The 16,220-nt window shown below is 31.1% G+C and overlaps 1 protein-coding gene across 1 annotated transcript; it reads right to left on the bottom strand.

The window, feature by feature from the left end:
* Positions 1–764: 764 nt before the first annotated feature.
* Positions 765–16,172, bottom strand: LOC114193423 (rust resistance kinase Lr10-like). The gene is made up of 4 exons (XM_028083214.1): positions 15,044–16,172; positions 14,275–14,310; positions 3,162–3,185; positions 765–2,057 (listed from the first exon to the last, which is right to left on the bottom strand). Exons 1-4 carry the CDS (start codon positions 15,753–15,755, stop codon positions 817–819), a joined length of 2,013 nt encoding a protein of 670 aa, XP_027939015.1. The 5' UTR covers positions 15,756–16,172; the 3' UTR covers positions 765–816.
* Positions 16,173–16,220: the final 48 nt, after the last annotated feature.

Here is a 16,220-nt window from a genome sequence, read left to right as displayed (position 1 = left end):
GAATCCAATCACCAAATTGGTCACGAATTTAGGAAAATAAGTTTAGTCACTAATAGTGATTAATATTTTTTGTCATTAAAATTTGTCACTATTTATCATTTTCTAGTAGTACTTAGCAGAAAATATACTTGTTTAATTTATTATTTTTAACCGAATTTAGTTTCTCACTCGTTACACTACAAGAAAATCTCTAATTAATGACCAATTTCAGTGACACAAAATAATTAGTCAGTGATCAATTTAGGTATCAATTTATAAACTAAAAGTTATTGATAACTTAAATAATTTCCAAATTAGTCACTAACATTAACTACCAAAGTTTTGACTACCAAAAATATTGATCACTAAATTGGTCACTATTAGAAACCAATTTAGAGAAAAATTTATTTGGTAGCCAAAACCTTTATAGCTATTTTTAGTAACCAATTTAGATACCAATTCATTATAGTGACAAATTTAGAGACTAATTTAGAAACTATTTTAGTTACCAATATATTTTAGTTTTTAAATTAATATCTAAATTGATCACTATAGTGACTAATTATTTTAGGTCACTAAAGTTTATTGTTATTTAGGGATTTTCTTGTAGTGTTATTATATTGGATCAAGTTAGGTTGCTACGAATACCATGGTATAATGAACTATCGAAAAGCTAAACAAATGTTTAAATTTGGTAAACCAAACTATGAAGTATTAAAACAATTGGAAATAACTCACACAATGTAAACATTATAGAAGAAAAATGTTCAAGTCAAATAAGTTGGATGCAAATAAATAATTAATATACATTATCAAAAACTTTCATTTAGTGGAGTATTAGTCACGGTCTCCATGGAAACTTGAAGAACTAACAAAGTCAGAAACTGTTGTTTGGTTAAAGCTTGTTCTTTGACCATCTTCCAATGATTCATGAGGATATAGAGAAGGTTTTGGAGGTATTTTCAAGTTTTCAATGTCCTCTTCAAGCATTTCCACTACTTTATTCATGGAAGGACGATCATTTGGTTTCAATTGTATGCACCAAAGTGAAACTATGATCATCTTTTTTGCTATTTTGTTCTCATCATCTATGGCATCTTCCATTTCAATATCTTTCCCTTTGTCAAGTTGTTCATAAATCCAAAAGGGAAAGTAAAGTTGACTTGAATGCTCTACATTGGGGTTTAGGTTTTTCCTCCTACTTGCTATCTCCATTAGAAACATTCCAAAGCTATAAACATCAGACTTATGTGATATTCTTCCAATGTTTTTATAAAATAATTCTGGAGCCATGTACCCGATTGTTCCTCTTGCTGCTGTCATAGTCATAACACTTTTGTCTGTTGAATATAGTTTTGCCAATCCAAAGTCAGAAATCTTTGGGGTAAATTTTGCATCAAGTAGAATGTTGTGGGGCTTGATGTCAAAATGCAAAATTTGCATCTCACATCCATGATGTAGATATGAAATTCCTTGTGCTACTCCAATTGCTATATCATGTATTGTGTCATAGGTTAAATGTATATTTCCTTCTTTAGAAAATATAAATTTGTCAAGAGATCCATTGGGCATGAACTCATAAACAAGGGCACGTTTTGAGCCCTCAGCACAATATCCAATTAAATGCACTACATTTTGATGATGTATTCTTCCAATTGTTGCAACTTCATTGATAAAGTCTTGTCCATTACCTTTTGATTTTCGTAACACTTTTATGGCAACCCAAGGTCCACTACGCAACTTTCCCTTAAATACAGATCCATAACCTCCTTCTCCCAATTTTTCATTGAAACCTCTGGTCATCTTCTTAATCTCCTTATATGAGTATCGAATAGGAATTAAGCTATTTTGCTCTAAATAATTTTCGATATTTTCATATAGAGACAAATGTCTTCTTCTCCATTTGTATACCAAAAGAACAATAAACAATATCATGCCACCAAAATATCTAACTATGAAGTATGGTATAACATAGTGTCCCAAGCTAACAAATCCTGGTTCATACCGATTTTCATCATAGTCTTCATCTAAATTAATAAAAACATATTGATTTGGTCTAAATATTACCTTAGCCAATCCTGCGAATTAATAACAAATCTTATCAAGTTGTAATAAAAAACAAATATTGATACATTTTTTAAGATAAAAAAGTAAAGTTAAATTACTCTTTTGGTCCATGTATTTGTCATGAAATTTCGGTTTGCTCCTCAAGTTTTTTGTTGTCTCAATTTGGTCCTCATTTTCTTAAAAATGACTTAATTTGGTCCTCACGTTAATTTTGATCAGACGATGTTAAAGTCAACGCCACGTGTCAATTTCTGATTTTTTTGAATATTTTTTGAATATTTTATTTTTTACACGTGTCACTTCACAGTTGTGCCACGTGTCAAAGTGTGACACGTGGCACAGCTATGAAGTGACACGTGTAAAAAATTTAAAAAATTCAAAAAAAAAATCAGAAATGGACACGTGGCGTTGACTTTAACACCGTCTGGTCAAACTGTGAAGTTAAATTTCATGACAAATAGAGGGGCCAAAAGAATAATTTAACCAAAAAGTAACAACTTATTAATTTTTATTTATTAACATAATATAAAATACTTAAACTTTTATATTATTTATGTTTTTATTAATATTATTATTGTTATTACCATATTAATAAAACATATTAAGTTGTTCACGTATTTCAATAGAAAAAAAGAGCGATGACTCGCTTACCACATATACACATTGCTATTTTTAAAAGTATATTAGAAGTGTTCATGAGTCAAAGGATAGATGTCATCATAATAAAAAGTTAATAATAGTGCGAAACTATTATAGAACTATTTTGGAAAGAATCGTACAAATAATCTTAGTTATATTTGGACAATTTTTTTTGTAAGTATTTTTTTATAAACGAAAAACAGAAAGATAAAGTTGAATCTATAAATTAGAAATAAAAGTTTTAAAAAGTTATATAAAATAAGGACTAAAAATTAGTTTATATATATATATATATATATATATATATATATATATATATATATATTTTCAAAAAATTATATTTATAAAGAAACTTATTCCATCATACCTATTATTTATAACATATAGAAATAGAGGATGGAACCTGTGATAGAGACAAAGTAAACTCTTTCCTTTTTACTTAAACAATATGTACATATGTAAATAGAGGAACTCACCTTTTAGGATACTAAAAATAGCCGCTGCAAAATAAAAGTACAAAATCTTTGAGTTAATGAATAGTATGAAAACTTAAATGTAAAATATTCTTTTATATAAAGTATAAAGATAAACAGTAATGCAAAATCTAGGAAATTTGGTGTTTTACTCATTTTTTGAATTATGTTATATATTGTTTAAATTTGTTAGATGCGTAATCCACACACTTGTTTGAAATAATTACTAATGTGTACGAAAATATATATATATATATATATATATATATATATATATATATATATATATATATAGAGAGAGAGAGACCGAACAACGTTGAGACTAAGGGGCCATGCCCCCCCCCCAATTTTTTTTGTTACATTTAATTTAATATATAATTTTAAATAATTTTAAATAAATTTTTTCAAATTTAATATTTTAATAAATATTTACACATTTATATTTATACATAAGAAAAAGTTTTTTTTTTCACATTTATTTTTAATTTAATTTTTTAAACATTTTTTAAATAAAAATAATTATTTTATTAATATTATTTTTTAAATGGTTATTTGTTTAATTTAATCATTTTTTATTTTTTAAAATTTAACCATTAATTATACTAAAATTATAAAAATTATTTATATCTAATTTTATAATTATAATAATAATTATTGCAATTTTATTATTTTTTATTATCATAAAAAAAGTAAATACAATGTTTTGACTAGTTTATATAAAAATTTTAGGATTACTTTTTTGATTCCTATTTTCGTTCAAAAATATTAAGTTGGTCATCTAGTTTTTTCAATCTCAATTTGGTTCGAATTTTAAAAAATTATGTAATTTTGTTCTTTTTTCGTTAAATTTATTAAATCAAATCAATAATTTTTCATCAAAATTGAAGTTGTGAATGATTTGCTTTGTTGGTGTAATTGGCATAATCGTAGTATCAATTTTGATGAAAAATTCTTGTTCCGCTTGAAAAAAATTAGCGAAAAAGATAAAATTGCATTAACTTGTATAAAATCCAGACCAAATTGAAACTAAAAAACATTAAAGGACCAATAAGATATTTTTAGACAAAAAAATAAACCAAAAAATAATTTAAACAAAATTTTGGCACCCCCAACATATTGTATGAAGTTCCGCCACTATATATATATATATATATATATATATATATATATATATATATATATATATATATTCATGTATTTTATATTGAGGAATAGTATTGACATTAATCATCTTATTTACGTAGTATACAGGAAACTTTTTTAATAATAATTAATTTTAATTATAAAAAATTGTTAATTCTTATAGTGATTTGTTTAAATATTAATTTATAAAATTAAAATTGGTTAATAATTGATTAGAGACTAACTCTCTTTTTTGTCAAAACCTTGATAGTTAGTGTTTAATGATCAATTTATAAACTAATTCTTTAATAATCAAAATATTGAGAACTAAATTTTAAAGATCAATTATAATTTTTTATTTATAATAATGTTTATTTTAGGAAACAATATTTTTTTATTTTGTAAATATGGATTTACTTATATTTTAAACTTAATAAAAAAAGTTTAAATATGTCTTTTTCACAATTTTAACTCCCTTTGTTTTCTTTATTACATTAAAAAAATATTTTGTTGTTACATAATTTGCAAAATGTTATTTTTATCCTTCTTCGTAGACGCTTATGGTGATTTTGGTTTTCCTAATCACTAAAATTTTAAACTGTCTAAATTTAAATTTTAAAAACGGTTTTCGTCTAAACTGACTATAAAACAAGGCATGTTAAATTTGTAGGAAATAAAATAGTTAATTGGCTGAAGATTAGTTTTTAGGTTCCAAAGATAATTTGGTTTGGAAATGATCTTGGGGTTTAAGGATTTTTAGTCAGCTGCTTTCAATTTTTCTTTTGCTTTACTTTTCTCCCACCATCTTCTTTCTGCTTCCATTATATATAAATTTTGTCTAAATTTTGAGCTGCAATTGGAAACGGGCCTCCATATCTCAATAGGCCTTTTACCTTATTTTTCTTGTTCACTATTATTAGATAATATTACATTAACATTTTATATTATTATCATATTTATATATTTATTTTGATTTTGTATTTTTAGACTTTTTATTGAGGTAAATATTAGAAGTTTTATTTTTTTTCACGTATCATTATTTTTGTTTCATTATTAAAAGCCTATATCTCATTTGATATTTCTAATAGACTATCATGATTTAACAGATTTATGTGCAAGTGAATGTTAAAAGTCTCACTCTACCTCTCTTTGCTTATTAGTAGGCTCACCTAATTACACAAGCAGACAAGTGAGCCCCAATTCTCTTCTTCTCAGGAAAGTCCCTTTTATTTTTAAAATCTTGTAATCTCAAAATCTCCCATTTTTCTCTTCCAAATTCCTAATTAAAATTTCATCTTTTTGAAGAACCAACCTCACAAATGTGATCTACGCTAAGGATCCTATGATAATGTTAATTTTTACCATTATCTAAGTCTTATTTTATTAACAAAATCAACTTTTCCATATCTTTTAACCTATTTAATCCTCAATTTTACTTTATTTTTACAAATAAATTCATTTTGAGTTACATTGATCTAATTTACCACTAATCCCCAAATTTTGTATCTTTTTATAGATTGAAAGCTTTGTTCCAAAAACCTAGTCAAGTGAGTGAGCTTGAGCAACAAGAAGAAGTTTAAAAACATGAAAATATGGAAGAAATAGTCATCGCCTAGCGAATCACAACTAGTTCTAGGCGTCAATCATTCCAAGGAATCACTGCCTGGCGGCACCAGGAGATCGCCAGGCTGCCAGGCGGCTCACGACACAAATTCCTTCTCTTCTTTGCTGATGTGGAAAGTTGACCCTATTTCTTTGTGTTTTCACGAGGGAAACTCATCTTGGACGTTTTGGAGCTCGAACAACATGATTTGGAACGCTTTAAGGACTGCTAGGGCTTGTGGGAACTTTCCCATCTTCAACTTTGTATCTCCTTTCTCTTCCACCTTCATTTTGTAAGCTTATGCTCTCCATGATAATGGAGAGCGAAACTATTTTGTTGGGGGTAGATGTAGCCATTAAACTCCCATGCATTTGTGAATGTTTTGAATATATATATGCTTCTTCCATTAATTGCTAGTATCTTTGTTTCTTTACTTAATGTTTGCTTTGTTTTGACCATTATTGTATGATATTTGGGTCATTAGGTATTGGGTAATATCTTTTGAAACCTAGGCTTGGAACAAGATACCTAATGGAACTTGTATGTAGGAATAGAGCTTGACTCATTAGTTGTCTTAAAACCTATTTCGTAAAGCGGGTCTACTTATTTAGGGATTCAAGGAATTGACTCTTAATAAAGAAACCTAAGCTCATTCAACTAAGAGATTAAGGCTTGAGTAAACTTGTGGGTTGACATTAGTAACTTAATGGAGAAGAGTTGTCTGTTTTATACGCTTGAGAGTGAAGTTGGTGAAATCTAACCCCAACAATATCAATCCATTTCATTTTTAGTCTTTTCCATTTTCTAAGATTTTCAAACATCGAAGTTCACCTTTTACTTGTTTATGCAAAATTTACTTTCTTGCACAAAAGCTCAAATTATGTATTAATTATTTATTTTAAATTAGTTATTAATTACACGATTATTTAGTATACACGAGTCTTTTGGGAAACAATATCCTAGCCGGTTACTATTTGTGCGACTTGGTACACTTACCAAAGTCTTAACAAGTTTTTGGCACTGTTGCCGAGGACCCGTGTCTAATACTTGACTTTTGTGTGATTTTTAACCTATTTAGACTTTATTCTTTTGTACATATTTTACTACTTTTATAGTAAGTACATATTCATTGTTTTGGGCTAACTTGTAGTTCGAGCTTGTTGTTGTCTAGTGTATGCAGGGTAAGATCCGTACAAGGAGGACTAGGTCTTTAGAACCACTTATTGCTGATCTTGAGATAAAGAAAACTACCCGCAGAAAAAAAAAGTGTCACACGGCGACAACGAGCTCTAGCACAACAAGTTGCCCCTCATCCTTCTTCTTCACACAATCTTCATTCTACTTCTTAGATTCTTGACTCATCTCCAGAGGAAGAAATGGATGAAAATCTTCATGGCGATGGTAGAGGTCGTGAAAGACGCACTTTAAAAGATTATGCAGTTTTCACAAGCCCTATCAATTTCAATAGTATTGCTTGGCCAACAGTCAATGCCACCAATATGGAGATGAAGCCAACTCTCATTCACCTAGTCTAGAGTAATCAGTTCAAAGGGTGGATTTTCCTTTTATGTGCTTTTGATATCAAAACATGGTTGTGGCCATGTGGGATGAAGGAAGGGCAGTTTCTTTGGTACAATTAATTGGATATATAATTGTTGTATATACATATGATTGTGTGATATTAGCTCATCCTATTTGTTTGTGTTTGGCGATGATTGTGTACGCGGTTCACGGGAGAAGATGATATTACAGGTGGTGCTAGTGAAGCATAGGCTCGGAGCGTGGGCTAGCTTAGGAATTTATTAGAGTTTTAATATGTTTTTGAATCAGTTGTAATCTATTAAATTATCAGACTTGAGTTTTGTAATTGGAGTTATAATTATGTTTTTTTTTGTAATAAATTCTGAGGTATTAAATGTTTTAAATTTCCCGCATTTTTGGGAAATGATGTTTTATTAAATGAAGATTATTTATATTTTCTTTATGATATTAATTAAATCCGTTATATTCGGTCGGGATGTTACAATAATCCAATGAAACATTAACCGTGCATAAGAACAAAATAATGAAATCTAATCCTAACACACTTTATTTTATCTCAGTCGCACATTTCTTACCACTTTTAAGTTATGGATCACCATTACTTTACAACCAAACATTGATTTTCAGAAATCCAAATTATTTCACAAGTTGTAATAAGAAGTTGATAAAATCCCTGTGGACACGACACATGGCACTACAGTCGAAACAATGCACTTGCTGGTGTGATTGATCTCGACTGATATGTCATCAAGTTTATGGTCCCATTGTCAGGTATTTGATTATATATTTTTGTCAAAATTTTTTGATCAATTTGGATTTGTTGTAAATTTGTTAATATATATAAAGTTAAGTTTAGCTTAGCTATTATTTTGTTGGCTTTACTTGTTCTTGGAGTTCTTGTGTATGCAAAAAAGAAATCAGGTTGGAGATTTGTTGTTTGATCCTGAGATCGAAAGAACTGCAAGAAGAAACAATAAGGCCAAGAAGAAGAAGAAGAAACAACTAACACAAGTGAGACAACAACTTCATAGCAAACCATGGTAGAAAAGGTTGTACCACAAAGAAGGTTGAAAGACTATGCTCAACATATTGGACCAAGACATTTCTCTAGCATAGTCAAACCAACTAAAGTAATTGAAATCAAACTAGGAGTGTTGTCATTGATCACAAAAAAACCAGTTTTCTTGTTTGGACAATGAATACGCCTATAATCATTTGACTACCTTCTATGAACTCATTGACACTATAGGAGTGGATAATGCAAATGAAGATGCAACCTATCTTAGAATTTCCCCCTTTTTCACTAATAGGGAGGGCTAAGACATGGTTGTAATCACATCCCAATCAAAGCTTAACTAGGTGGGAGGATGTTGAGAGGAAATTTCTGACCAGATATTTTCCTCCATATAATTACATCAATGTCAAAGTAATTTACTACTTTATCCTACGCACCTACAATGAATGATAAAGAGAGACAATTCACAAAATAATTGCCCTCACATATAAAATATGCCTTCTTGGAGGGAGATCATAACAAATATGTCATCCTAAGCAATTCACTTACAGCAAGTGAAGAAGAACAACTGGTGAAAATTCTGGAGGCCAATCAGAAAGCTATTGGTTGGACCTTCTCTAATCTAAAAAGAATAAATCCTTCATATTATATGCATAAAGTTCTGATGGAGGAAAATTACAAGCCAATAGCTTAGCCTCAAAGATGCCTTAATCCAAAAATAAAGGAAGTAGTGAGGAAAGAAGTTATAAAACTACTAGAAGTTGGTATGATTTACCTAATTATAAACAGTAAATGATTTACTTCAGTCCAAGTTGTCCCTAGGAAATGGGGGATGAAAGTAGTTCACAACGAGAATGATGAATTGATCCCTACAAGAACAATCACCGGTGGTGAATGTGCATTGATTATAGAAAGTTGAATCAAGCAACTAGAAAAGATGATTTTTCACCACCTTTCGTGGATCAAATGCTAGAAAGATCCACTAGACCAAGAAAAAATTGCATTCACTAGTCCTTTTGGATTTTTTCTTATAGAAGGATGCCCTTCGGGTTGTGCAATGCTCTAGCCACATTACAAAGATGCATGTTAGAGATCTTTGGGACTTGGTGAAAAATGCATAGAAGTTTTCATGGATGACCTTTTAATATTTGGTTCATCCTTTTAATCATGCCTACAAAATCTAAACAAAGTTTTAAAAGGATGTGAAGAAACCAACATAGTGCTTAATTGGGAAAAGTCCACCTCATGATTAAGGAAGGTATTGTGCTTGGTCATAAAATCTCTGAAAAATGGATAAAAGTTAGTCCAAATAAGGTGGACATTATATCCAAATTCCTCCTCCAACCAATGTTAAGGAAAACTTCAAGTGAATTATGCCACAACTGAAAAAGAGCTTCTAGCAATTGTATTTGGGTTGGAAAATTTCAAAGCATACTTAATTGGATCACTAATAACAATTTACATTGACCACACAACTATCGAATATCTGATGAATAAAAGTTATTCCAAGCCTAACAGGTGGGTTTTGATGCTACAAAAGTTCAATTTGACCATCAAAGATAAAAAAGGAAGTGAAAACCTTGTGGCATACCACTTATCAAGGCTAAGTAACAAATAAATCATTAATCAAGAAGGAAAAGTTTTGAAGAATTTCCTGATGAGAAGCTATTTGCAATTCAGAACAGACCTTGGTCAAAATTGGCCTTGGTGGTTTACTCATAAGATGCATATTTGGTGCAAAAAGCAAGGATATATTGTGGCACTGTCACAACTCACGTTATGGAGGTAATTAAAGTGGATCAAGAACTATAGCTAAAGTGTTGTAGTCTAGTTTTTATTGGCCAATCAATTTCAAAGATGCAGTTGACTATTGTAAGAGTTGTGACAAATGTCAAAGGGTAGGAGGCCTATCCAAAAGACATAAACTTCATCTCTAGGGCATAATTGCGATTTAAATCTTTGAGTGTTGGGGAATTGATTTTGTAGGGTCACTGCCAGTATCCTATTCCAATGAATACATGTTGGTGGTAGTGGGTAGAAGTTGCATCTATCAAGACAACAAATGCCAAAACCGTGATCAAATTCTTAAAAAAATTTGTCGATTTGGCTCACCAAGGGTGATAATAAGTGATTGTGGCACTCACTTTTGCTACAGGCAGTTAAAAAGGTTGTTGGAACATATGGAATAAGACACAAAATAGCAACACCTTACCACCTTCAAACTAATGGCCAAGTTGAAGTCTTCAACAGAGAATGTAAAAAAATTCTAGAGAAGACAACTACTTGTTCTAGGAAGGATTGGGCCTTGAAAATTGATGATGCACTATGGGCATACATAACTACATTCAAAACTACAACGGGCCTAACCGCCTTTCAACTTGTATTATGCCAAATCTTGTCACATGCCTATAGAGCTTGAGCACAAGGCACTCTGGGCCCTAAAGAATTTGAACTATCATCTAAAGCTTGCTAGTGAAAAAAAGGAAATGTAAAATTCATGGTTTGGAAGAAATGAGACCATAAGCATATGAAGTTGCCTCTCTTTACAAGATCAAAGTGAAGACATTTCATGACAAGAGGATTATGAAGAGGGAATTTAGATAAGGGCAACCACTCCTTTTATTCAATTCAAGATTAAAACTCTTTCCAAGTAAATTGAGGACTAGGTGGTCAGGTCCAATTAGAGTGCAAGAAGTCAACACTCAATGACAACCATAGCATCAGAACCAGCAGCCACCACTACCTTCACCATGCGTGAAACAACAAGCCGATCTCCTTGGAGTAGAGCTGGAGGGTCTCAATGCCGTCGGCGGAGGTCACGGCAGAGGCACCCGCGGCTGAGAAGGCTTCACCCTCGATTTGGTGAGCGGTGGCGAAGGCTTCGTCGGATGAGAGAGTGTCGTAGCGTTTGGAGAGTACGAAGGGGTCTAACTGCGACGGAGCCTCCATTTGCGGTGGAGCGAAGGGTTGGTCCGGTGTGGATCTGTGGAAAAATAGTGTTTTTAAAGGGTTTGAAAATTAAAGGGAGGAAGAGAAATAGCACCTACACACATGAACCAGAGGAGAAAAAATTGGGTTGGTAGCAGCGGAAAGAGAGAGAGAGAGAGAGAGAGAGAGAGAGAGAGAGGAAAGAGTTGCAGAGGCGCGGAGAAGAAGAAAGGGGTTCACGAAATTGAAACCCTAAATAAACCCTATGGCTTCGGTTCCTTTAACAACCGAAGCCATATACCCCTTTTTGGCACCGGGTCTTGTTGAACCGAGGCATATAATTCTCTTTGGCACCGGTTTTGGGCGAACCGAGGCCTATAGCTCTTTTTGGCTTCAGGTGTTAGCTGAACCGAGGCATAAAACTTGGCTGGAATTGCAAAAATGTCACCGCGCCATTATATGCTTCGGTTTCTGGCCAACCGAGGCATATAAGGCGAGGTAAAAAGAAAATTATGCACTAGTGGTAAGAGTGTTTCTACCTCTCATACATCTCTTTATTTGGTTCATTATGATGTATATGATCCATCATTGGTTTCTACCAAAGGTGGATCCTACTATTATGTCTCTTTTATTGATCATACATTTTATTATTTGACTTAGTTTGTAAAACATTGTTATAAGGACATTACATTTTATTCACTTTCTTCTAACTTCCACAACCATACAAAGTTTGATCTCATCTGTATTGATCATTTTTTTTTCCAGAAATGATGATGATCTTGTAAATAGTTTTGAAATCGAGAATTACAAGGATGATATAAATGCTACTAGAAATCAAGATGTTTTGGTAGTTTCCCAAGTGCATCTTGTGATTGTTTATCCTCCACATCCTAAGTATCCTCCATGTGTTTGTAAGTCCACCAAATCAACATGTTTTGTTTATTCTTTTTATTCTTCTTCCTTTTTCTTCCTACTTAACCATAATTGATAGTTTGTTTGAGACCTTGGCAAGAGGTTTTCCCTAATCTACTTTGGCAACAAGCTATGAAAGAGGAACTTTCACCTTTATATAAAATTGCTACTTGGTACTTGATATACCATCCTCTCAGAAAATAAGTCATTGGCCCTTAGTGGGTTTATAAAGTGAAAACAACGTTGGATTGGTTTATTGAGATTAAAATTATCATTTAGTTTTTAAGGGATTCTCTCAAGAATATGTTCTACATTATGTAGAAACCTTTGTCCCAATTGCTAAGATGACAACAATTTGTACTCTTATTATTGTTCCCTTTCTTCGTTAGTGAGATATTTTTTAGATTAATATCAAAAGTGCTTTCTTAAATGGTGATATGAGAGAGAAGGTATTCATGAAACCTCCACTAGGTTTCATAATCTAGGGGAAGTGTATAAGTTAAGAAAAACTCTTTTCTGTCTCAAACAAGCTCCCTAAGCTTGGTTTGAGAAGGTCTCCAAAGTTTTGAATCTCTTGGGTTTTATTTTAGTAGTTGTGGCTCTACTTTGTTTATGAGTCTGTTTTTCATGGTTGTATTATTCTCTCTTTATATGTTGATGACATTATAATCACTGGCGCTGATGTAGATTAAATTCTACCTTCAAATTATAGATGAAAAATTTTGAAATGAAAGATTTTGATTCTCTTTGTTATATCCTAGGGATAGAAGTCTCATATTTTCCTAAAGGTCATATTTTCTCTTAATACCATTACTTTTGACCTTAATGTGGAATATAATTCTTTTGATGGTGTCCCTCTATGATCTCATTATGTATCTTACTATTGTTGACAATCTAATATATCTCATTATTACTCGTCCTAATATTTCTTACATTGTGTCTGTTATGAGATAATATATTCCTTCTCTTACATATTTTCTTACTCAGTTTAGGGTATTATCTTTCGACCATCACCTTCCTTATGTGATTATTCTAATGTTGATTGGGTTGGTGGCCTTTCAAATCATAAGTCTAATATAGGATTTTTTACATCTCTTTTCTCATAGATGAGCAAGAAACAAAATATTGTTTCCCGGTCCTCTACTAAACTTGAATATTGTACAATGACTCTAACCTATATTGAGATAGCTTGGTTGCATTGTTTCTTTCCGACATGTGTATGTCTCTTACTAGGCCATGGCCCATGTATTGGTACATGGTACAACAAGAGTGCTATTCGAATTTCTCGTAATAATTAAATCTTTCATGAGGGTACACATTCACTTGTTATCATCTCCACATGGAACCATTACAATTGGGTATCATCTTTATTTACAAAACCTCATTTGATTAATTGTTTACATTTTTTAACTGATAAATTTTTTTATATTTCGTATTAATAGATTGTGAGTTTTAAGAAAATATTATATATATATATATATATATATATATATATATATATATATATATATAATATATATAGTTAAAGATTTTTGAACTTATTTTATTGTAATATTTATATTTTTATTATGTCTTGTATCTTTAGACTTCCTATACCTCTATTACTTTTCTTTTCTTTTGAAGCTTTCTTATCTTTTTGTTTCATTGTTCTCAATTATCAATATTACCGATCTCCACAACATTTTATAACTATATAATTCGAATTAAAAATTTTGATTAAAAATCATTAAAATTCATATTTTATAAATCTTCAGAATGCACAATATTTGTGATCAATTAAACATTTGCCAGAGGGAAAAGAAATTTCAAAATGGAGTGGAAAACAATTTTAATTAGACAACCAACATAAAAAATCAAATTTAAATTAAGAGATTATAACTATATTTAAACATGAAAGATGTATATCAGGTAATATGATAGTTATGTAGATAAAAATTAGTCGTCGGAAATACGTGCCAATTCTAACATAGGTAATCCAGAGTTAGAATTCTTACCCTCTAAAGATTCCACCAGCCTCGAAGGTCTCATCTCTATTCAGCCAAAAAAGAAAGAGAGTATCAATATCAGAGAATCACAGCACAACAATGAAGACTTTTTTTTCTTATCAATAAAAAATAAAATTTAATTAAGTAGAGCATTTGAAGGTGCTCTAACCCTTACAAAAAAACACAACAATGAAGACTACTTACATAATTTCACGAAGGTTATTATGTTCATACGGTCTAAATGCTTTTATTTCTTTTCAAAACCAAAATATGTTTTCCATGAGTTGATGCATATATAATGTAGGTAGACTATAAAAAACTGATAAATTAGTTTTTGTTTAAAAACATTTAATTTATAGAGTGACACTTTATGGATAATATGCAAGGTAATCAATAAACATACACTTTTGAAACTCATTTTTAATAGATAAAAGGCGGCTTTAGTCATATAAATATATTAAAATTAAAAAGATTGTTTTTTTTATGTATGAATTTATATATGTGAAAAAACAAATTGATTTTCATTGGTTTTAATTAAAAATAATGACCAATAAAAATGTCATACTTATAATAATATTTTATATTATTAAAATATGGAAACAAGTAACTAAAACAACATCACAATACAATACAACTATGACATAAATTAAATAAAAAAGTATTAAACAATTCAAATGAAAAATATAAAAATTTTGAAAATTAAAAAATTAATTAAAAATATTCTAATTTAGTAAAGGTTTAAATTTAATTAAAATTATGAACAGAAAGCCTGCCTTACTTTCGCATACAAGCATGTCATCGGAAGAATTGAAATAGCAGCATCTATTCTCATAAAATCCCCCATCAGGCCACGAAAGCTGAAATCCATAGAGTAGCGCTGTGTGCATCATGGCGTAGGAATAATTATTTTTGTCGAAATCCCACCACGATGTGGGAGCAACCAGCTTTACATCACAACCAACTTCTAAGTCCTCTGCTAATAGGTGACCAGCCATAGCGTATGTGTAACTTTTGGAGTCCCAATTCAGGCATCCACCAGTATCCACGTACTTTCGGTTCCCACTCACTCCATGGTTACAACTCAAAAACACTATATGTTCGACCGGAAAATAATACGTATACCCCAGGATGTTGGGGTAAGAATAATCAGAGAAATTGTACCAAGACAAGGAATATCGAGGAAGGGAGGAGCAGTTTGTTTGTTGAAGTCCAGGATCCACCAGTCTGATTGTAAAATTATTGTAGTTGATGGCCTCCACATTAAATCTTCCAGAGAACAAAGATAAGAGCGTTATATTGTTTTCACAAGATAGCTCAAACAGACCGCACCCTTCTGGATCTCCTTTCAATCGGAATGGATAAGATATGTTCCTGATTTTCCCACATGAAGATATGTTGGTGATTTTGCCACAGGGGGAGCAACCATCTTCTCCGTCTATTTGGTGCAGTAGAAACACCAACACCGTCACTGCTATCTCTCTCCACATCATCACCCCTAACTCCTTTCTTTCTCAGCTTCTACTGCCAACAGAGTTAGAAGCTCATATTTAAAGCCAAATTTAACATGTAAGGCCTATTTTGCAAAAACTATGATGGAAGTTCTTTTCTTAGAGTCAAATTTGTACTAACTCATAAGTTAAATATATGCTAATATATTTATGACACTCACCTAACTAAGGGACTTCATTTTTCCTTTAAAAAAATTGTTGAAAACGCAGACTTTGACTCGTGAGAAATCACAAGTCTTTTTTATCTTTTCTATGTGGTTTCTGCAATTGATCGCAAAAGTAAACAATACAAATTAGAAGTGTTAGCATAAACTAAAAAAGGCACTCAGCTTGGTTTGTTAAAAATAACAGCTAAGAAAACGAAATGGCAAGTGTGTTGCTCCTCAAACGTGATTGTGTATTGATGACGCTATTGCTAATGCTTCTGCTTATCAGAAGTGGCAGCGC

The sequence above is a fragment of the Vigna unguiculata genome, chromosome 8 (genome assembly GCF_004118075.2).
Source record: "Vigna unguiculata cultivar IT97K-499-35 chromosome 8, ASM411807v1, whole genome shotgun sequence".
Classification (NCBI taxonomy): Eukaryota; Viridiplantae; Streptophyta; class Magnoliopsida; order Fabales; family Fabaceae; genus Vigna; species Vigna unguiculata.
Note: the sequence above shows the minus strand (reverse complement) of the source record. Positions and strands in the feature narration are given on the sequence as shown.